This window comes from Echinops telfairi, unplaced genomic scaffold (genome assembly GCF_000313985.2).
Source record: "Echinops telfairi isolate 266 unplaced genomic scaffold, ASM31398v2 ScPeMD7_31;HRSCAF=116, whole genome shotgun sequence".
Classification (NCBI taxonomy): domain Eukaryota; kingdom Metazoa; phylum Chordata; class Mammalia; order Afrosoricida; family Tenrecidae; genus Echinops; species Echinops telfairi.
The window spans coordinates 41,739,827-41,763,891 of NW_022103928.1; the positions used below are offsets into that span (position 1 = coordinate 41,739,827).

Sequence of the window (24,065 nt, forward strand, 5' to 3'; positions counted from 1 at the left end):
TAGAAATCTAAGCATCAGCATATATAACCTTCTGGGGGAACAGCACTAAGTAGATTAAGCTGCCACATCATCTGCGATTGATTTAAACTATTTGGGGCTCTATTATCAAATCAACACAATTTTGTGTAAACGCCTTGTGGAAAAATGTCCTTTCAATGGATTTGCTAAAGCAAAAGCTTCACTTGAATTGCAAAGCAATGAACTTTTATTTTATGAAGAAGATGCTAAGAAAGAGATTTTAAATCTCTCGGTTATGGATTTAAAAAAAATAAGATTAACCCTTGAACATGCCTAGGTTATTGCAACCAGTACTCCAAGGGTCTTCCCAGGCCCTCCGGGTCTCTGTTTGCCCAGACCTCTTGGGACCTTTCAGGTCAGGCAACTTCTGTGGATACAGCAGGACAGCTGGTGGGGAGTTCAGCCTCTCAGTGTGCAAGTCCTGGCCACTTGTAGGTCCCCCTTCAGGGAACCTGTGACACTAAGAAACTTTGCCTTAGTTAATGCCTATGTCTTCTTCCTCCCCATATAATTTTTACTTTCACAATAAAAATAATAGTAACTAATTTGGCAGTAACAATAATAACCACACAAATTTTCACTATTCCTGGTAATGATGCTTTACTGTGATGGTAGTCCACTTGGCTGGCAAAGTAGAGGTACCCCTCTACGATAAAGAGAAAGGCCTTCAATCAGTTCTATTGATACAATGGCCTCAAGTATAGGAAGGATGGTGAGGAGGGCGAAGGATGGGTCAGCGCTCCCTCTGTTGTGCCTACAGAGAGACGCGATGGGTTGGAAGAGACTGTATGACACCTTTCCACAACAATTTACTACTATGTGTGAAAAACATGACATTGACAATCTCCTATAGCCCCTGAAAACAATGGTTACATAAGTCTCTGGCACGAACTCTGTTTTACCATGAGAAATTGAGGTCCATGAAGTGGGAACACCTTGTCCAAGGTTACTGGTCTAGCAAATGACTGAGCTGGGTCTGAGGCTATGGGACTCCAGAGCCTTACTTTTAACTGCTAGATGTTTTATTTCGAATAGTTTTGCTCTCTTTCTCATTTAGATATTAAGCTCTTTCTTACATTGTGAAGGCAGCCCTGGGAGCACAATGGGTTAAGCACTTGGGCGCTCTCCAAAAGGTTGGTGGTTTGAACCCACCAGCCACTCCATGGGATGAAGTAGTCTGCTTCCATGAAGATTTACAGCCTTAGGAACCTGGTGGGGCAGTTCAGCTATGTCCTACAGGGTGATGGTGAGCGGGAGTTGAAGGCCTATTAGACACATTTCTGATGTCAGATAGCAAGAATTAAAGGAGTTTCTCTTTGCTCTCTGGCATAAGGCTTTCTGCTTCTGTTTGGAGGTCAATCTCCGCATAACTTCAGAGTCCTCGCTATCAATACCACCTATTACTGTTGGGTTAACTCTGACTCATGACTCCCACGTTTGTGCCAGAGTAGAAATGTGTCTCATGGGATTTTCAATGGCTGACTTTTGGGAGGCAGAACAGTAGGCCTGTCTTCTGAGGCAGCCTTGGGGAGACTCAAGTCTCCAACCTTTATGTTAACAGATGAATGGATTACCTCTCACCCAGGGATTCCCAGAATTGTATCACCTATGGATTCCCAGAATTTACTAAATACATGATTGTCCCAGCTTTCCTCTAATCTCTATCTATAGGACTGAATGCCCTGGGTGTGCCTGTCTGTGCCAAGTGCCTCTTCTGGACTCTGCTGGAGAAGATCTAAAGGCGGGCTGCTGAGAATGCAAAGAACCAAGTTCCCTGACATTACAGTGGCTTCTCAGATGGGGCCAAGGACATGATGCAACAGACTTCTTTTCCCTTGGCGCAGAGGGCAAGCTAGAACCTGCAATATTAAGGGTGCTGTATACAATGGCAGTCATATTAGAATAAAAACATGGTTTTCTGCTAAGGTGGCCGTGTTGACAAAGAGGTCCTTATGTGAGTGGATACATTCTAGAGGTCTGCTAGCAGCAGGCTGCACGTGGTTGTCTGGGGGAGGGGGGTGACGGAGGGGAAGGGGACATGGGTAGAGGAGAACCAACTGGAAAGGGATTCTAGGGAACTTTTCAGGATGATAAAAATGGTTTATGACTTCACTGGGGTTACACAGTACATGCATTTGTAAGAGCTTATCCAATGGTATCCTTAAAGTTGTGCATTTGTATTTCATGTAATTTATACCTTAATTTAAGACATTTAGAAATCAATAGAACTTTATGACTTCATTATTTAAGCCTAGATATATACTACTAGCATGGCATATCGATCTATTTTATAATTTATAATACATAATGACCCTGTAATGCAGAAAACCAGATTGAGAAACAAATAGTACTGAGAGAAAAGGATATTGGCTAGATAGTGCCCAATACATCCCTTGATCCTTCCTTGCTAGTCTTGCATGATGAGTTATTTTTATTGCCATGTGGTGTTAGACCGAGAGGCTGAGAAAGGCATAAGGTGTTTATCAACCAAATGCAATGGTGGATGAATCTACTTAATTCAACTTGTGAATTCTCAGAAAGGTGATTGTCCTGGACTTGACCAATGATATTCTCCCATAAAATTTTCTTCACCTTGTCTAAGCTTGCGCAAATCACCTAACCACACTATTAAGGCTCGTGTAAAACACACTAAGAATACCTGCCTCCGAATATTGTTACAGATAACAAAGTGCTTAGCTCCATGCCCAATCCCTAACAGCAATCAATACATGCTGTTACTGTTATGATGATGACCTTGTTGGCATGGAGATGGACTGTAGTGGTCCAGGAAGTAAGTTTGTACCCATAGAGCTCAGAGTGCCCTCTCTGGTGCTAAAGGGAAACCAGCAGGAGAAAATGTCCAACAAGGTGGGTTGTATTTGGAATGGTTGGGTTGGTGTCTTTTCAAAGATTAAGCCTCTTCTTTATTTTTCAACTCTCAACTCCATTAGCAAAGCAAGGCACACAGCTTGGAATAGGGATAGATGAACCTAGGCATAGTCATCTCCTAAAACATGCCTCATGCCCTTCAGAAATCAGCACTCTAGAAAGCCCACAAGGTCTGTGTGAGCGTTCACCCCTTCGATGTCACCAGGTGGACACTCAAGATTGCAGGCTGATTCGCCCCAAAGCCTTAAACGCTGGAGTTTCAATTATACTAAAAGTTAAAGAAAATAAACAAATAACCTAGCAGCAGCAGCAGCAGCAGTAATAAGAGCAATCACAAAACATCTCAGCTTCTCTGCAACGCAAGACTCACCTTCATACAGCCAGTCACTGAGGCCATTGTAAATGACTCCTTCCTTCCCAGTGGAAACCACGCGGATCACCTGCTTTCCGACTTGTGCACAGTAGTAGATGTTATTTTCAAAGATAAATATCTAAAAGACAATGGACACACACATAGTGGTTACGAAATAGGCTGGTTTCTAAAAATTGAAATCAGCAATGTGTTTTTCAGTTTCCTGCTTGGTCATTTGGTGGAACAAAAGCAGTCTTGGGATCATTTGGATTCAGTTACCAGAAATATACATTTTATTATGTATTAACCAGAGACAAACATGACATGGTTCATCCAATTTCTCATACCATGGCCAGGCAATGTACAGTCTGGTCCTTTTGGTTATTTTAACATCAAGTTGCATTTGGGGATTTTAAAAATCCTAATTTTCCTGGAAATTAACTGTGGTGGGCTGGAAAACTAGAAATCTGTTCTTAAGTCATCCAACATTTACTCATTCAGTTATTTCCTGAGCACTCATTGTGTGCCAGCTAGGAGGCAGCATGGTCCAACAGGGAGGTGCAGCTTAGCTACGTGCCTTTCCTCTACTGAGAGTCTGCTATAGAAGAGAGGCATCAGGCATGGAAACATAGAGCTCCAGAAACACTAACATAACTGCCTGTCTTAGACCAAGGGCAGACATGGAATTCCTGAGAAAGTAATTTTTAAGCCGAGACCTCAGTGATACGCAGGAGGCAGAAAGGGGATGAGCAATTATTCTACAGGTGAGGCAGCTTGAGGAAGGAGCAGAAGGCAGGAAGGCATCAGAGAAACAGGACATACTCCTTCTGTGGTGTACTCAAAGATGCCAAACGACAGGGTCAACATAGATGCCCGAGAGGCGGGGAGGTACCAGTCCCTGAGCAGTCTTTGGCATTGTGTTTGTGGCATGCAAAATCCAGAGGCACCTTGCAGAAGGATTTGGTGCGTTACTTCCAAAGAGTCAGTTATTGAAAACCCTCTAGAATATAGTTCTACTGAGACACACGTGGGGTCTCCATTAGTCACAGTTGACGCAATAGCAAGTGGTAGTGAAATGAGATCAGGACATCTTGACAAGTGATAGCTGGGGAGCCAGGTGAGCAGAATTGGGTCTTCAGTAGCAGAATCTAGCAACAAGTACAAACTTGGAAGGAAGACACATTGGGAACCTGGTGTGAGGTGGCGGTGAGAATGGCCTGGACCTAAATGTTGATGATGAAGATGGAAGGAGGTAGACTAACTAGGAAGGGAAAGAGGAAAATCCACTGGACATGGTGAACGTGTGAGAATTGTCAAAGATGGCGTCTCAAGTCCTCCTCTTGGACAACAGAGTGCTATTATTGATTCATTTGCCTAAGTTCAAGGACAATGAAAGATATTATAATCTGACCAGGTGCAAGTCACAGACTCTCCAGGGAGCGAAGGGTGGTCTAGTAGTTCTCAATTAATGATCTTGGAGCTTTAAAAAAAAAATTCCATTAGCCAGTCCAACATCCCACACCAGTTGAATAAGAATCTCTAGTTATGTGATCCAGACATTAGCAGTTTTTAAAAACTCTCCAGGTGATACCAGTGGGCAGACAAGTTTAAGAGCAGTGACTCAGGTAATATTGAAAGCCTCTTGAATTCTTAGTTAAGAGGCTACTGCAGGAAGATATTTTATGCTGTATAGGTGGTGGGATGAATATGAGCTTTTTTAAAATTGAAAATACACAAAAGCAGTTTCTCCAGATCCTTTTCCTAGAGAGATGGAACTAATGCTTTATTAAGTATTAGTTTTATGCTCAGGTCTTTGGCTCTTAAAACTAGCAATGGGTTTGGAAAACTTCCAGAAACAAGTATATATCCTAATTTAGTTTCAGTGGCTATTCTTATGAGTTTGCCTAAGGATAAGATGTATTACTAAATTTTAACTCCTTTTATGTTTTCAAAGCCTACAATGGATTTTTAAATCAAATCAGACTACAACCAATTAATATTTTACATAAGTAAAAATCTCTATGATAAGTTTTAAATCCTTTTTCACCTTGACTTCAATTATAATAGAAGAAAAATGATCAGAAATACTTTACAAAGAAGAGTGCATTTTACTCTGACGATATTTTACATTTTTCTTTGGACTTTCAGTTTAAGATACTTAAGTAAAAGTAGAATGTATCCAATTTTGCCTGTAGTTTTGTCATGGTAAATATTGGGAGAGAAGGCAAAACTAGGGTGCTTGCCTTGTCAAGGTCAAATATTGGGTTAAGCGATTGAATCTTTCACTGTGTGCTATGCACACACACCTGCCTCTGAAGCTTGCTGGTTCCTGCAGGAGTGCTTCACTTACAGGCATGGCAGGTAACGACTGGAGAAATCTATGCACAGTGTCCAGTCCTTCACCCTGGCCTTCTCTGCACTGTCTGCCTTTGCCCTGGCTTTAATCCAAAGGATAGTCTCCCTTCCCCTATGTTGTTCTGTTCCCCAATATATATCATCTAGCATGTTGTGTCTAGCTACCATCAAGCCAATTCCAATTCATGGTGACCACCAGAAATGAAACTAAACACAGTCTGGTTCATGCTCATTCTGTGACGAGGTTCAGATGAGATACTGTGATCCATATGGCCTTCATAGGTTAATTTTCAGGAATAAGTTGTCAGTTTTATCTTCCTAGCATGTATTAATGTGGACACTCTTCTGAAACCCATTCAGCTTCACAGCAACACTCAGGCCTCCACGGACACACAGGTGGTGACTGTGTAGGAGGTACCCTGGCCGGGATTTGAACTTATGTCTCCCCCATGGAATGTGAGAATTCTACTGAACCATCACTGCTTTATCCAAAACACCATTCATAGCATGCGCTGTTGTTACTCAAAGTCCAGAATGACTTTCTATTAACTACAAAAGAGAGTTTATATTTCTCAGCCTGAACTCCTCAGCTCTCTTGGTCAGACTGTCTGCCCAGCTCTCACTTGCTCAGTATCGACTGGAGTCTGGTGCCAGGATTCCAGGACTACGAGGGCACAGTCACACTCTTTTAAAAGAGCTCATAGTTATGAATGAAAATCTAGACTCCACACCTCCATCCACACCAGGTCTTAAGAGAAAGCTGCCATCTCTACCCCCTTCCTGAGCAACAACACTCAGGGCAGCTGCCTCACATGTCTACACTGTTTCTTTTCTGTCATCTGTGATAAGAGTAGATCTAACCTTAGGGTGGATATGAAGTGGGACTGAGTTAATGAATTCAAAGCACTTAGAATAGTGTCCAGCAAAAAGCAAGTTTCTGATACATGTATCTGTTGTTACTACCATAATCATAAAAATGATTCTTTCTGTCGGGGTTAGAAGTGGCTTCATGAGGGAGGTGACACAGGTCCTAAACTATAAAGTATACGTGTGATCTTTTCAGAGTCTAAACAGTGGCTACGGGAATTCCAGGGACATTACAAAGTATAAAAGAAATTCAGAGAGGCCTGAACGCATATGGAATGTTGACACTGGCTAACGACCCTGGCTGGTATGGACATGTGTCATCTAATAAATCACTTAGTGAGTGTTTCATTTTTTCAGAATATTTACTGATGGTAAATATTCACCCAAAACAAACAAACAACACTACACAAACCAACACAAACAAAACCTCCAAACAGTGTGACACAGCCTTGTAAGATGAAATCATATAGTAGATAGTCTTTTTTTTTAATTGGATTCTTTCACTTTGCAGATTTTCAAGATTCATTGATGTGTTAGCCTATATCGATACATTTTTTTCCTTTTTAATTCTGGATAATATTCCATTATAAAGCTATACTGTAAAAAATCCATTCATTAGTTGATGAAGATTTTGAATTTTTCCATTCTTGAGATATTATGAGCAATGTTAACATGACAACTCATGCACAAGTCTTTGGGTGCACATAAGTTCCTAATTATTTTGGAACGGCTAGGAGAGAAATTGCTGGGGTCATATGATAATGCTATGCTTAACTTTTCGAGAAATGGTCAGAATGTTTTCCACAATGGTTTATAAACCCATCAGCACTGTGTGAGCATTCTAAATTATCCACATCCTTACCAATACTTGTCTTTTTTATTGTAGCCATCCTAATGATTGTGATGTGGTATCTAATAATATCATAGTGGTGGCTAATAATATCATATTTTCATGTACTTACTGGCCATTTGTAAATATATACTTTGAAATGTTTACTCAAATCCTTTCCCCATTATTAAAATTGGGTTATTTGTCTCTTATCGTTCAGGTGTTGTTTATTTTTGTATTTTCTGGGTACTAGTCCCTTATCAGGTATATGACTTACAATCTCCCATTTGATGGATTATCTTTTCAATTTCTTAACAATGTCCTTCGAAGGACAAAATATTTTAATTTTATTTTACATTATGTTTTTTCTTTTGTTACTATAATTTTGAGCCAAATATAGATGTTCATTGCCAAATTCAACACCAGGGAGATTTAGCCTTTAAAAGAAGAGTTTTATGATTTTAGAGGATATACATGAAGTCCTTGATCTACTTTGAGTTAATTCCTTTTCATTAACTCACTTAAACTTTAAAATGGTCCTATGGGGTAAGTACTACTATTCTTCTTTTGTCACAGAAGACACTGAAGCACAGAAATGGTAGCTAGTGAACCAACAGCTAGCTATCCAATAGTTGAGTGGGATTGAAGCACGGGTAAGTAACTTGTCCAATAATAGAAGGAGTTACACCTGAAACGGTTGCATTCTGGTTCCAGAGTGAATGTTTTAAGCAATCATGCTATGTTGTCCCTTCTTTTTCCTTGTAAAAATGTATTGTGGGTGATAAATAGGATACATAAGTAGATAGATAGATAGATAGATAGATAGATAGATAGATAGATAGATAGGGGTCTTGGTGGTATGATCATGAAAGCACTCAGCTGACAATCAAAAGAATGGTAGTCTAAACCCACCCGCCACTCTGCAGGGGAAAGATGCAGCAATAGGCTTCTGTGGCAATGGAAGGCTTGTTTTTCTGGTTGGCTACGTATCTATCATTGTGATTTTAATTTATGTTATTCTGATAGCTAACAATATATACATGAATACATTCACATATACAAAGAGTTTGTGGGGAATTCTCATTATATTTTATTTCATTTTCCCACGAATATTTTAAAGCACTCTTCAGTGTATGTGGCTAAGACTAAAATTTTCCATTTTAGCCTCCCCCTATCCCAAAACCCACTTTATTGAAAGTTAACATAGATATCATAACAATACGGTGGCATTAATTACTCCCATCTGTTATGCAATCAACACTATGCATTCCAAAGTTTGTCACCCCCTCTAAACAATAACCAAAATCCCTTAAGAATGAATTTTCCATTCTTTTCTTCCACTATTCCTTAGTATCCACTAATAATCCTTTTCACTTAAAATTTGCCTGTTTTATAGATTCTGTATAAGTGGAATCTTACACTACTTTTCAGTCCTTTTGTATCTGATCTTTTACACTCAGTACAATGTTTAAAGTTCATAGATGCTGTAGCATGCATCAGAACTTCATTCTCTTAGTGTCTGAGTGATAGTCCACTGAATGGATATACCACATTTGGTATGTGGTCTTTTTAGAGTCATTTGCTAATGAAAAGAGATGCAATTTTTTAAGAGAATGGCACTGACTGGTATTTACTTTGAGTTTATAGAAATGTTCCAAAACAACACAGCTCGTCAAGTCCCCTGAAAGTATCTAATCTTGTTATTGTGGAGAAACTCTGCAAACCACAACACTGAACACTCTCCTCTTTACGGTCTGATCTTGGTTCCTCTGTTAAGAAAACAAAGCAAAACTCTCAGGTAACCAAAAAAATACAAACCAAACCAAACCTATTGCTGTGTGTTGATTCAGACTCATGGAAAGCTCATGTTTGTCAGAGCACAACTGTGCTCTAAAGAGTGTTTTAAGGATGAAGTTTTAGAAGTAGATTGCTAGATTTTCTTCTGAGTCACTTTGAGTAGACTCAAATCTTCAAGTTTTCAGTGAGTTAACAAAGCGCACTATTTATTCTTATCAAGCACTGCCAAAACAATAATCAGATGCAGAGTAATCAGAAAAATAATAACAATAAAATAATCTTTGAGGAGCGCAATGTAACCAAGAGGAATTACTGAAACCCAATTGAAGGCTGAGCATGACAGTGGGACAAGAGGAAAGTAAAAGGAAATAGAGGAAAGAACTAGGAGGCAAAGGACATTTATACAGGTCTAAATGCAGGCATGTACATATGTAAATATGTTTATATATGATGATGGGGAAATAGATCTATGTGCATATATTTATAGGTTCAGCATGAAGGTAAAAGATGGACATTGGGCCTCCACTCAAATACTCCCTCAAAGCAAGAGCACTTTGTTCTATTAAACTGGAATTCCATGATGCACACCTTCTTGACACGATCGCTGAAGACAAATGGGTGCATAAGCAAATGTGGTGAAGAAAGCTGATGGTGCCTGGCTATCAAAAGCTATAGCATCTGGGGTCTTAAAGGCTTGAAGGTAAACAAGCAGCCATCTAGCTCAGAAGCAACAAAGCCTACATGGAAGAAGCACAGCAGCCTATATTCTTTGAGGAAATTCGATTTCTAGAATGAGATAAGAAGACATCACTTTTAAGAACATGCTCACTATCACTTTCCCAAATGCTCAAGCTGCCATTTTCCTTCTTATCCTGTGAACACTCCTGGTTGGTCCCCTCCTCAACACCTTCCCACAGTCTTTACTTTGCCGAGTGCTCTGCTTGCTATAGGGCCTCCTAAGCTCGAACTCCTAGGCATCTCTCCAGGCTCTGCTAGTTCCTCTCTTTTTAGGAGGCTGCAGTAATTGGTTCTCTCTATCACAGTCTACTGCTCAACCATAGTACTCTGTCTTTCTGTCATTCACCTACGTTACTACATATTGAGACCTTGCAAATATGAGGCTTGGCAAATGGAGTTAGAGACTAATTGTGGTAAGTTGAAGGTGAGGTGCCTCTGAGACACTTCATCAGATGCTCATATGACTGGAGATTAGTGTCAGGAGATAGACAGGGGATATTAATATTGGATTCATCATCTGAAGATGACAAGGAAAGCTGGTGCACAGCATACGCAAACCCAGAAAACACAGTGTTTATTGAGCTAAGAGAGGCCTGGAACACCTTTTTGTGTGTGTGGTGGGTGGGTGGGTGGGGGCGGTGAGGTGGGTGATCAGGTACATAGACAAAAGGACCCTCTCTGAAATCACGTTTGATATCAATACATACATTGATATTCCTTATATTTGATAGGGATCTATGTGGAATTGAAAGAAGTTATCTCAATTCAGAATTCTCTCTTAATTCATGTAATTACAATAATCAATTATAATTCCACTACAGTACATCTATATCTTTACCAAGTGCCCAATGAGATAAGGCCCCAAACTGTACAAGTGTATTATTCCTTTGTTGTGTGTGCATATCGTATGAAAATTCATGTAGCCTTCAACATATGTCAGCTGAGCAAACATGCTTTCAGTGAAATGCCACCTTAGTAGTTCTTCTCTTGACTTATGGGACAGTTCTAAAGACCTCTGTTTGGGATACAAAGCCATTTACCTCTTCAAAGTGAATTTTTCATCTCTAGTTTCTTGCTATTTCCCATTTCTATCTGGGCAAGTATATTTCGACTCCTCTTAGCCATGCCAAACCATGGGGTGGGGGGGAGTATTTCACCTTTCCTTTATTAATTTGGTCTGACTTTCCCTACCCCGCTGAACCTGTAAATTTCTTCATCCTTTCTATTTGTATTATACATTTAGCTTTTCCAAGGTATAGTATTTTCATCATGGTATACGTGGTATAGTATTTTCTTTCCTTTTCTTCAACATATGTTTGCCTTGTATCTAGTGTTAACTCTAGATTACAAAGGGCAGAGGTTGTACCTCCTAAATTTTTCTTTCTCCTGTATTCTTAACAGAAATATGCAGATGGCAATACTGAGTAAATAAGCAAATATGTTACTTTTCAAGCATAACTAGCTTTCGGTTGTATATTCTATAAAATCTTTACTTTGAATTTTATCTCGGTTTACTAAAACAAATTGTTCATTTTCCAATCTGTTTGTTGCTTTTATTAAAGAATAAAGATAGTACAAGCCAAGGTAGTTTCAGGTGTCTCCTCACTCCCTACCCTGAAAACCCCCCAAACCAAACATTGAATCTTAATAGAGATCACTTGAAAAAGAAACTCTGTGGGTTGGAAATGCACATAAAATATATTTTGCCATTTTTCAAACAACACGTCACATTTTTATTAGTCTGATATTTTAATGAGCATGTTAGACTAAATATGATTTATATACTCATGGTTATAGTAAATTCGTACAAAGTCAATTAGCTAGAATTCTTTGGAGAAATGAGAACTAAATAGCTTTTCGCAGTAATTTTCGAATTATGTGAAATTTTAATTTCAATAGTGATAAAGGAAGTAGTTTCACATTATTCTATTTCCCTGATATATGAAGGAGATTAAGGTAGCAGCAACAACAACAACAACAAATCACTGCCATTAGGTTGATTCTGCATCATAGTCACCTGACAGGACTGGGTGAAACTGAATTTCCAAGACTAACTCTTTACAAGAGTAGAAATCCTTACCTTTATCCCATGAAGAAGCTTGTAGTTTTGAACTGCTTTCCTTGCAGCTAGCAGCCCAAGGTATGACCAGTGTGCCACCGGGGATTCTACATTACGGTGTATAATGTGGCCTTATTATTGACTAAGGACATGGTAGTCGCTAAAGGGCAGGATAGAACTGCCCCTATGGCTTTCTGAGACTGTAACTCCTTGTAGGAAGTAGAAAGCCTCCTATTTCTCCCTTGAGGTGGCTGGTAGTTTCAAACTGCTGACCTTATGGTTTAGCAGTCTTCTGCTAACCTACTACACCAATGGAGCTAATTACGGTATGTAATGAACCAGAGATGTGATGATTACTATAATTGGGCATAGTACAGCTTCTAGTTTTGGAAAATCAAAGCTAGATGGAAATGTTGAATAGGTTAACATTTGACTAAAACTTAAGCAGTACATATAGTGGAATGATAAAATAGAAAGAATATTGGATTTGCAGTAGAAACATGTACCCTGAAACTGCTAACTCTCCAGTATTGGACAAGTTCTATTACAATTTTTAAATCTTAAAAAAATTTAATATCTTAGTTCCTCCACTATAAAATAAGAGGTCTTAGTGGGTGATTTCTAAGAGATTTCTACCATTTTTAGCATTGTGGAAATCAAAAATTCTCATGAATAATCACATCAGGAAAAACTTAGCAAATTAATTAGTTATGTTATTATCACACATCCAAGCAGATAATTATTTATCATGAGGAGGAAATTCAACATTCATGGTGAGCCCAATATATTGTTATCAAGGGGGAAAATAGATTATATATCAGTTAAAATCTCAATTACTATATCACCCCGGGTTCCTTTAATTGACATACTATACTGACTTTTGTAATCTCCAGAACACATCCAGGTGTTGCTGTCTATTTAATGATTTGCTTTCCCCTTGCATGCTCCTCTTCTCTTGAGTTATAGCATTGCCGAGCCAGCACACTTTGACTGATGTTTCCAAAGTGTACAAGGGTGCTGTTACAACAAGGGGAGCAAAGCAATGATTTTGCTCCCTGGGAAATACCAAAAATAGACTCTGGGGTCAGAGCGTGGCAACCCCATCAAACTCCACCTGAAAACACACCTAAAGGTCAACAAACAGACCTGGAACTATTTATGGGCTTTTCTTTCTTTCTTTTTGTTGTTTTGTTTTTCTCTGTCTTGTATTTGTGCTTATTATTGTCTCTACATGTCTATCTAGATAAGATAGGCGGGATGAAAAATCTGGAGGAGAAAACAATGGGACCAAGGTTCCTGGGGGATATGGGAGAGGGGGAGATGGTAGAAAGGAAGTGGATGTTAACAAACCTAGGGGCAAGAGAACAACAAGTGATCTAAAATTGATGGCAAGGAGGATGTAGGATGCCTGGTGGGGTACAATCAAGTGCAATGCAGCTGAAACGAAGTACAGAGAGCCAAATGAAGGCTGAATGTGACAGTGGGACAGGAGAAAAGTAAAAGGAAAAAGAGGAAAGAACTAGGAGGCAAAGGACATCTAAATACAGACATGTACATATGTAAATATATATATAAGGATAGGGAAATAGATCTATGTACATATATTTATATGTTAAGTATTAAGGTCACAGACGGACATTGAGCCTCTACTCAAGTCCTCCTTCAAAGCAAGAACACTTTGTTCTAATAACATGGCATTTTGTGATGTTCACCTTCCTGACACGATCACTGAAGACAAACTGCGTGCATAAGCAAATGTGGTGAAGAAAGCTGATGGTGCCCTGCTATCAAAATATATAGCATCTGAGGTCTTAAAGGCTTGAAGATAAACAAGCGGCCATCTAGCTGAGAAGCAACAAAGTTCACATGGAAGACGCTCCCAACCTGTGTGATCATGAGGTGTCGATGGGATCAGGTATCAGGAATCAAAGACCCAGAACAAAAAATCATATCAACATGAATGAGGGGGAGTGTGGAGTGAAGACCCAAAGTCCATCTGTAGACAATTGGACATCCCCTTACAGAAGGGTCACAAGGAAGAGATGAGTTAGTCAGGATGCAGTATAGCACCGATGAAACATACAATTTTCCTCTAGTCTAGTTCTTTAATGCTTCCTTCCCCCTCCCACTATCATGATCCCAATTCTACCTTACAAATATGGCTAGACTAGAGGATGCACACTGATACAGATAAGAGCTGGAAACACAGGGAATCCAGGACAGATAAGCCCTTCAGGATAATATTGAGAGTAGTCATACCAGCAGGGTAAGGGGAAGGTGGGGGAAGAAAAGGGGAACCTATCACAATGATTTACATACAACCGTCTCCCAGGGGGACGGACAACAGATAAGTGGGTGAAGGGAGATATCAGTTGATGTAAGACATGAAAATAATAGTAATTTATAAATTTTCAAGGGTTCATGAGGGAGAGAGGGTGGGGGAGGGAAGGGCAAAAATGAGAAGCTGATACCAAGGGCTTAAGTAGAAAGAAAATGTTTTGAAAATGATGATGGCAACAAATGCACAAACGTGCTTGACATAATGGATGTATGCAAGGATTGTGATGAGAGCTGTAGGAACTCCCAATAAAATGATTTTTTTCAAAGGGTGCTGTTACATATAAGAAATTTAATTTTAAAGGGGAAAACACAGAACAATTCAGATGGTCATAGAAGTGCCTGTCATTTACCATTGGTTTGATAATGATGAATATGCAGTTACATTTTCCTAAACCAAACTGGATGGTTAAGGAAACACTGCATATAATTAGCATATGTCACTGGGGCACTACATGAACTGGCACATGTCACTGCAACACAGAAATTCTGTTATTAAATCTTGCAGTCGGGCCAGCATATCGTTCAAGCATCAGGCAGGGAAGGCTCCACATGCACCCCATTTGTCCCTTCTCTTTGCTTCTGCGCTGTTGTGATGGCGGGGAAGACAGTAGCTCACATGTGGTTCCATGGACTGCCGCCGGGACGACTGTAAGCAGTCCCTCAACAGAGGTACACCGATGCTACTCATCCGGCCAACTCGTCCCACCCTCTCTCTGGAGCCAAGCTGATGCTCAGTGTGCCTCTTGTAGTTTCGAACATGTGAGACCTCTGGTGGGGGCTGCAGAAAGCCCTTGAGTCCCTCCTGGCTGTCAGCTTCCCAGGACAGGACACTTTCAGGCACTGGGTGACGGAATTTCCTAAGTCTTCACCAGACTAAAGTTACTGTGGAGCAGTTACAATAAGGGTCTATACCCAGTTCACAAAGGACAGTGGAAGCAAAGCGACCCAGCTTCTGGGAAGAGCTGGGATCAAATAATCACGTTGGGTGATGAGGAACTGAGAAAACATTAGAGAAAAAGCCACTAGGCTATGACTAAATGTATATATTATCATTGTAGAACATGCAGGAAAAAAATAAAAGCATGTTAACACTCCAAATTCCTCATAGACATATAAAAAAGACTTAAATTTCGTTATACACATATATACATTGAACCCTCGTTTATCGTGGTTAAGCGGTTCTAGACCCTACCGTGATAAATGAAATTCCGCGAAGTAGGATTCCTTATTTGTAAATCAAATATTTTCGTAGTTAGAGCATAGAGGACATGAAAAAACACCCTTTAGTCACCATTACACTCGTATTACTCAATTTATTAAACGAAAAGGGGAAAATACAGTAAAACATTTTGGACGTTACAATTATCATTTATTATTTATTATATTATTTATGGCATCAAGCGTGTACACTATGAGCCAATCAGTTGCAGTACTGACAGAGCATGCGCTGTTACGCAAAAACTGCGATAGAGTGAAGCCGCGGAAGTCGAAGCGCGAAGTGGCGAGGGTTCACTGTACATATATGTACACCTTTGTATATATGTATGTATATAGTTATGTAATAGATACATGGGAGCCCTGGTGGCATAGTAGTTACCCCTTGGATGGCTAACTGAGAGGTCAGCAAATCGAAATGACCAGCCCCTCTGAGGGACCACTGTGATGTTCTCTACTCCAGTCCAGAGTTACATTCTCAGACACCCACAGGGGCAGTTCTACTCTGTCCTGGAAGGTCACCGTGAGTCAGAAGTGACTAGATGGCAATGAGATTGGTTGTGGGTGACATACATACCATAGATTCCCAAGCTTATATGGGCCACCACCCTTTTTTTCAGAAGAAAATATTCAGTACCCCAGAGTCCTACAAGTATCTGCTGCCCTAGATCATTCCAGTGACGCCCCAGGGGTGGTTTGGTCCACTTTTGGAAGGAATGATAAATACTTTGCCGTTTTGAAATTATATCAGGAGTACATTTCCATGCTATTATGCATTATCTGAAAATATAGCTTCTATTGGATACATTATTATATTTTATTTGTTTATTATTGTTGACATATGTATAATCTTCCCAAACTCACTACCATCAAGTCAATTCAGGCTCACAGTGGCCATATAGAATACAGTAGAACTCCTTCTTTTAGTTTCTAAAACTGTAAAAACCCTATGGAAACAGACAGCTTCATCTTTCTCCCTGGGAATGGCTGGTGGATTTGAACTTTTCTCCCTCAGAGTGGCTGGTAGATTTGAACTTTTCTCCCTAGGAGTGGTTGGTGGATTTGAATTTTTCTCCCTAGGAGTGGCTGGTGGATTTGAACTTTTCTCCCTAGGAGTGGCTGGTAGATTTGAACTTTACTCCCTAGGAGTGGTTGGTGGATTTGAACTCCGACTTGTTGTTTAGCAGCACAATGCTGAGCCCACAGTGCCACTGGGGCTCTTTATATATTCTAATTGACTTTTTATTACAATAAACACACTATTATGAAAATCTTTAAAAAAGCTTTGCCTAGAGCTCTGGATATATCCTTAGGGTAAATTCTTGGAAGTAAAACACAAGAAGCATGCTCAGTGCCCAGAAATAAAGGAGTGTAGGTGATGAATAGGTAAATCAAGGAACCACACAAATGATGAAAAAATTACAGAACCAATTGTTTCACTTACTAATTCCAAAAATAAATCATATTACTCTGAGAATATTGCTCATCAAATTATCAAAAAATGATTCCCAATGTTGCTAGAAATGCAATGTTCTCTCCTAATGGATGTGACATTTATGAAAAGCAATTAGCAAATCATAACAAAAGCAACTCGTCTTATCTAGATTATGTGAAGAAAGATAGCTAGAAATAAAGATAAAATCGGCCTATCATATATCCACAAACAACAATGGATGATAATGAAAAGTCAATTACCTTTGACAGAACAGGGTCAAATGCACTTGTATACATACATGTACTTACATGTATTTTCCCATATTGCTTCCTATAATTCTCAGATTACTCAATGCTCAATTTTAGGAACTGCTTTTTCAGTACGTAGATGATATGAACTCTCTACTTATTCTCCTTGGCTTGTCTATAGCCTGTTTTTAAGTCATTCCACTGCCCAACTGGGCAAAGAAATGTCCTTCAATCGTATGAGTGTTTAACCAGATCTGGAGAATGAATTGATAGGGGAGGCGGTTACCCTGGTGAGCCTTTGCAGTCTTAAGACTCTGAATGGTCTGGATCCTCTAAAGCAGCAGCCATGTTGGCATCATCAATTTCCAACACCTGTTTGAGCTTCTCCCCTGTGCCAGGTCTGGTGCTAAACACCTGATTCTCAGCTGGTCCCTTAGCCTTTCTTTCTTTTTTTAAAGATCACTATTTATATTTTATTTGGATGTCTTATCATTATCCTTGGAAACAGCTGTCAATAAATCAAAACACATATTTCAGTGACCACAACTCAGAGTATATTCTGTGCGACCATCTTATCTTTTACAGTTAATCTACCAGCCTGAAATTCAGAAAATGTAATGCTTTTGTTCGTTCTTGCCCAGGTAACTGTAATTACATGGAAAAAGCCACTTTGATGTTTTACCTTTTGATTTTTCCATCTAGAAATATATAAATAATCACATCTACTGTGCCTATCACATGGTGCTATTTTAAGGATAAAGGGAGATCATTATGGGGAAAAACCTGGAGGATTATAAAGTACTATTTAACGGTAATATATAATTATCATAATAAGTATCATCAACCTATCAAATTCTTTACTACAGAGTGCACTATCTTAATATCAGGTTCTTGTAGCTTCTTCACTTTAACACTTTTCCTCTCTGCCCTTTCTTTCAAAAATCAGTGTAACACATTACATCAAATTTCCACTCCAGCAAATTAATACAGAATTTAATACCAAAGGGCAGAGTTTAGTGCCTAAAGAGCACATCTTGTAGACAATTTAAAATCATTCTTCTTACCAGAATTTAGTAGCATTATTAATTCTTTCAAAACATTAATCAAATCAATACGAAAAGCCCGACATGCCCCAGTGAAGACCCTTCCAACAGCACAGCTTTTACATGTTTAAAGGACAGAATCCCAGCAAAGAGACCAGTATACACAGAGGCCCTGAGGTAAGCCAGGAAACATTCATCTCCGGGCGGAAAGAGACCAGCGAGGCCAGGCCAAGGCAATTAAAGATGGAAGGAGAGGCTGGCGAAGCAGGCAGGGAATAATGGCGCAGGCCCTATAAGGCAAAATCATTATCAGGATCTAGAGGCGTCACTAATAGAAGAATGTGTCACTCACTTCCAAATTTGTGTTGAGTTCTAAGCCCTGGCACCTGTGAAGGCGATCTTATTTAGAAAGGTCTTTGAAGATGTCAGGTAGCGTGAGGTCATATTGAACTAGGGTGGGTCCTAATCCAGTCTGCTGAAAGAAGCCCTGTGACCTAGGGAGCTAAGTGCTCAGCTCCTGACTGCAAGGTCAACAAGTCAAACCTACTAGGTGCTCTAAGGGAGAAAGAGGTGGCTATTACTTTCTGTTAATATGTACAATATGAGAACCCTACAGGAGCAGTTCTACGCTATCCTGTAGGGTTGCAAAGAGTCAAAGTCAACTTGACGTTAGTGGGCTTTGATGTTACTCTAATGTGGGTAGTGTCCTATGGAAGATGGAAAAGAACCAGAACCAGATAAAGATGGCCATGTGAAGGCAGAGTTGGTGTATCTGCAAGCCTCGGAGCACCTGGGACTATCGGAAGCTGCAAGAGAAAAGAAGAGCATCTTTCCTAGAGCCTGGACCTGCCAATATCTGCAATTTAGATTTAGGGCTACCAGAACTATGAGACAATACAATTCTGTTCTCCTATGCACCCCAGTGTGTGGCATTTACTATGGCAACCCTAGGAACTAGGACAGTGGCATCACAGAATGGAAGCACAGTTCCCTATTTTTCCTCAGACTAAAGAGTAATATGATTTAAAAACTCACGACCCTCTGAGAGTTTGAGTTGTCGTGGTCATTATTGGTTGCTAGGTGAGGGTTTGACAAGTTCTGATATATGTATGCTTTCCATGACCACTCTGTGCAGAGGCCAAGAGGAGGGGAGGGAGTGATACTGTGGGTGAGCCAAGAAGAGACAATGGTGCTGGTAGAGGGAATGAGTTAAGTGGGTGGGCTTGAGAGTCATTTGAAAGATACCGTCCCTAGGGCTGGATGCTGCCCTGGTACAGGGATAAACAGCTTGGCAAGTATCAAGAGTGACGTTGGTTTCTGACACATGCAAGTGGAGGGCAGTGGTATTCCCAAGCAGACCCTGGAACTCAGAGTCATCTTGTTGTTTGGGTGCCATTGGGTTTGTTTTCACTCAAGAGACTGCAGCCCTGCCCTGTCCTGCACCTGTCCTCACAATTGCTTTGTTTGAGTCTATGGCATCCATCTCTTTGACAGTCTTCTTTGTTCATCGACTTTCCACTGTACCATGCACAATGTCTTTTTCCAGGGTCTGGCCTCTCCTGATAACCTAAACGATATGAGACAAAGTCTAGTCATCCTAACTTCTCAGGAGCATTTCCCAGCTGTCCATCTTTCAAGATAGATGTGTTTGTCCTGGCATTCTACAGGGCATTTCATATCCTTCACCAGGACTATAATTTAAACCCATTCTTCCTTGGTCTTCCTTAGTCAGTGTCCACCTTGCACATGCATTCATGTGTGAAAGCCGACTGAAAGTCATCGTAAAGTTGAAAATCCAAGTGGACACAGCAGGCAGATGGGTTTTGCGTTTCCTAGAAGTTTCTGCTCAAGCTGCAGGACTGGGTGAAACTAGCAGGAGATGGTTGCCTTATGTACAATAGGTTGCCTACCCTGAAGGGTCTTGTGCTAGTTTTGAAACCAGGTGTAACAGCCAGCATGCCTTATTTGCCCCCCTTTTTTTGGTCTGTAGTAGGTGCTGAAGTTCATGCCTGAGTTCTTGTACTGGTCCTCATAGCTCCTTATTTCAACCAGGGCCTGAGGATCCGGGCCTGGCCCTAAGTTCTTCAGTTGTTCTAAATGGCATTCCCTCAAGCCCTCATCTCATTTGTCATTAGGAAAATAATTTCATTACATAATTTACCACAAGGTATTAGTGATAGTTATTCAAATAGGTTCTTCTGCTTGAAAGGAGGCATGGCAAACTGGTACTTTAAAACAACACAAAAGATCTCAAACAACGAACTCTTTTTAAAAATAAAATTATATTGTGTTGTGCTAGTCCAGGTAGACTAGAGAAACAAATCCATAGAAATGCATGTGTGTATAAGAGAGAGTTTTATAGAAAGGGTAATTGTAAATTAAGAAAGCATCCCAACCCAGTCCAGTCCAAGCCCAGAAGTTTGGTACTAGCCCATATGTCTGATACTGATCTATAAAGTCCTCTTCAGACTCATGAAACACATGCAGTGATGCTGAATGCAGGATGATCACAGGCCAGTGGGTAGAAAGTCTTTGGATCCAGTGGTGGTGTAAGCCTCTCAGCGCTGGCAGGGATTTCTATGAAGCTTCTCCAGCACACAGGGCTGCATCAAGGAAAGTCCATGTGGCTTCTCCTCAGGGATATCTCACAGGAAGAGAGCAGAGAGAGAGAATCTCCTGCCTCCAAGGAGGAAATACCAGAGTTCCCAGAATTCTCGGGAGAAGGCCATGCTCACACAGAGGCCTTATGTCTATACAATGATTGACAGGCTAGACTCCACCACTACTCTTAATCCTCTTAAGTCCCAAATTGACACTAGATTATGTAACTACCACATGTGTTTTCAGTGAAAGTTTACACAGAGCAGATTAGGTTTTTCATTTATCAGTTTCTATACATCTTGTTCAATGACACTAGTTATATATATTTTTCAATCCAAAAGAATAATTAAAAAAGAACAAATTAAAAGGAAAAACAAATAAGATGTTCAAATTTAACTAAACTCTACTGTGTCTGGCCCAAGCCACAGTATTTCAATCACCTGATAGACATGGGAAAGCTGGACATCAGATCAGGAAGCCCTAAGAGGAACAGATGCACCTGCACCATGGTGCTGGTGAAGCACACTGAAAGTACCGCTGACTGCCAAAATAGCAAGCCATCCGTCTTGGAAGCAGTGCAGCCAGAATGCCTTGGAAGCAAGGATGGCAAGACTGCCTCTTTCAATCCTGGACATGTCATCTGGAAAAGGGCATTGTACTTGGTAAAGGAAAAGATCCGTAAATAAAAAGGAGGCCCTCTACAAAATAGATTGGCACAGTGGCTGCAACAATGGCTCAAACATAATAACAGGGCCGGGCAACGTTTCAATGTGTTGTTATCATGCTGGAACAGCCCCCCCCCACCATGGCATCTAAAACAACTTATCTGCTCTCATTCACTTCCTGATGCGCTCTGCCTGGGGGTAGGGCATTTCACACCCCTGGTCAATGGTCCTCAGATCTTATTTCACTGGGGATCTTTGCAAATGGGCTTTCAATGTCATCCATAGCCTTCTCTGCCAACTGGTTGCTCAAACACTGAACTTTTAAAGCAGCATGACAAACTGACCAATAGAATCTGGGGCAGACACCTCTTTGGGCCCCTCTAACCATTGTATGAAGGAAATTTCCTACTCCACAAGAGTAGAGGGCAATAACCAATTTTTGCTGGTAACTACAGGGCAACTGTACTTTCTTGAAGGCAATACCACCACCAGCACCACCACCACCACCAACAAAGGCAATACCAACAAAGAGACAGCTGTAAGTGTCGACACTATGACATAGAGCTGCTCCTGTGAGCACCAGCCCTCACTGACAAAGCTCTGAAGAAACAAGGCAGTCATCTGGGGAGGGGGTTTGGGACTGAGGTCGAGAATGGGACGCTGGATGGGATGGAATCAGGCTCAGTCTGGATGCCAGGATGCAGGGAGTCGATGGTAAAAAGACAGAGTCAAGAGTGTGTGTTTGAGGTGAAGCAGAGAGGCAAGAAGAACAATGAGATCTTGAGGGAATATTGAACAGAACTACTGAAGAAAACAACAGAATCGAGGGACCAAATACGGGATTGAGATTAAGGAAGGCAAATACAGAGACCAAAGCAAACGTACCCATGCCAGCAAACACTTCCAAAGCACTTCCTATGGACCAGGTGAGTTCTAAACATTTATATAGAGAAATTCACTTAATCGTCCAACAATGGTATGACCCACCAAAACAAGACAAAAGAAAACAAAAACATCCTCATGGTGATAGAGTGAATGCTGACACGACATAGGGTTTCTGATCCTGTATACCTTCATGGGGGCTGATAGCCCCACCTTCCTCTTTGTGGTTAGCGGTCCAATGCCTACCCACCAGCACCACCAAACCAACCAAAACATCAAACTCAATGCCGTTCAGTCAATTCCTACTCATAGAGCCCTACAGGGCAGAGTAGAACTGTCCCTTTGGCTTTCTGAGGCTGTAACTACCGAAGGGGGCAGACAGCTCCATCTTTCTCCCTTGGAGCAAGATGATGCTTTTGAACTGCTGACATTTAGGTTAGCTGCTCAACACATAAGCAACTATCAGGGCTCCTAACGTAATCCCTTTAAATCAATAATGCCCAGCTAGGTCAAGTGACCTTCCCAAAGTCAAACAATTATGAAGTGGAAGAGCTGAGATGTTTACCCAGGTCCAGGTCATCAGATCCACACTCTGACAGGAGCCTACTTCTACTGTATCTGACGAAGCTGAGTGACAGGCGCTGGAAGCAGGTATGTGCCCTCATCAAGAAGCACAGGTTGTGACAGGATAGGATCACCTATCCCTCATTTGCTTCTCTGGTTTATCATTCCTCTCTTTAACAATTACATTGCTATAAAATGCACATGACCCAACCTTGCTTGCTGAAGGTAACCAGGACTTGAAGCACTTGGTGACAAGATCTAGGATTGCAGCCTTCAGTATAGATTACAACTCAACGTAGCAAAGACCAAAAACCTCACCACTGGACCAAGAGGTCACATCATGATAAATGGAGGAAAGATTAAAGTTGTCAAGGATTTCATTCAGAAGAAACCCTGTTTATTCGGAAGAGGTGCTATGAGCAGCCCCAGCCAGGGGGTCTCCTACCCATCTGAGAAGCTGGCTCAGATAATCGAGAACATCTTCATGCTTAGCAGGGCGCATGTGATGAACTATTTTAATATGCATCCAACCTTCAGCTGTGTATGTGGTAATTACCATTTCTGGAAATCAGTGCACTCCAAAATTTGAGCAAAATGAAAATGTTAATTAATAAAGCTAAATTTCAAACTCCTTATAATATCAAGAGACATTCAAGCTTATAATATCCCTTGGTGCTGTGAAGAGACTTAATGGTGTCATCATCAGTAAGGCTCTTCCCTCACATTTGCTGTTCTTTATATTCCTTATTGTTCATTATTGCAATTGCAATGTCACAGTGATACTACAGTTTACATTACATGGAGAGGCTATTGCTTCATAAAAATTTCCTTTTAGATGAGCCAAATTACTGTCCTTTAATCCTTAGAAACATCGCTTGTAAAGAGAGGAGATAACCATTTTCAAACAAACGTATCACAAGGAGAAAAGGATGGTGAGTGGATGTGAACTTTCAATGCGATGAATCACGTAATGAATGAACCGAGCATGTCACTATCTAGAATCTGCAGCTACATTTGTATTGCATAAACTGTAATTAGAAAATTCAAAATCTCAAAGCCCTGTAGAAGACCACTAGACATCTTATTCCTGCTTGACCCAAAGGTGTAAGAGGTCTGGTAGGGCTTGATCAAGGCCAATGTAGCCGAGAAGAATTACTGAAACCCAAAT

At 40.5% G+C, this 24,065-nt stretch overlaps 1 protein-coding gene across 1 annotated transcript in view; it reads right to left on the reverse strand.

Annotated features, from left to right (window-relative positions):
* The window catches only part of DPP6 (dipeptidyl peptidase like 6), a 398,654-nt gene that overhangs the window by 213,847 nt on the left and 160,742 nt on the right, over positions 1–24,065 (reverse strand). The window contains exon 6 of the mRNA XM_030885622.2: positions 3,278–3,398. Within this exon, the coding sequence (XP_030741482.1) occupies positions 3,278–3,398 (121 nt within the window). The remainder of the gene's footprint in view (positions 1–3,277; positions 3,399–24,065) is intronic.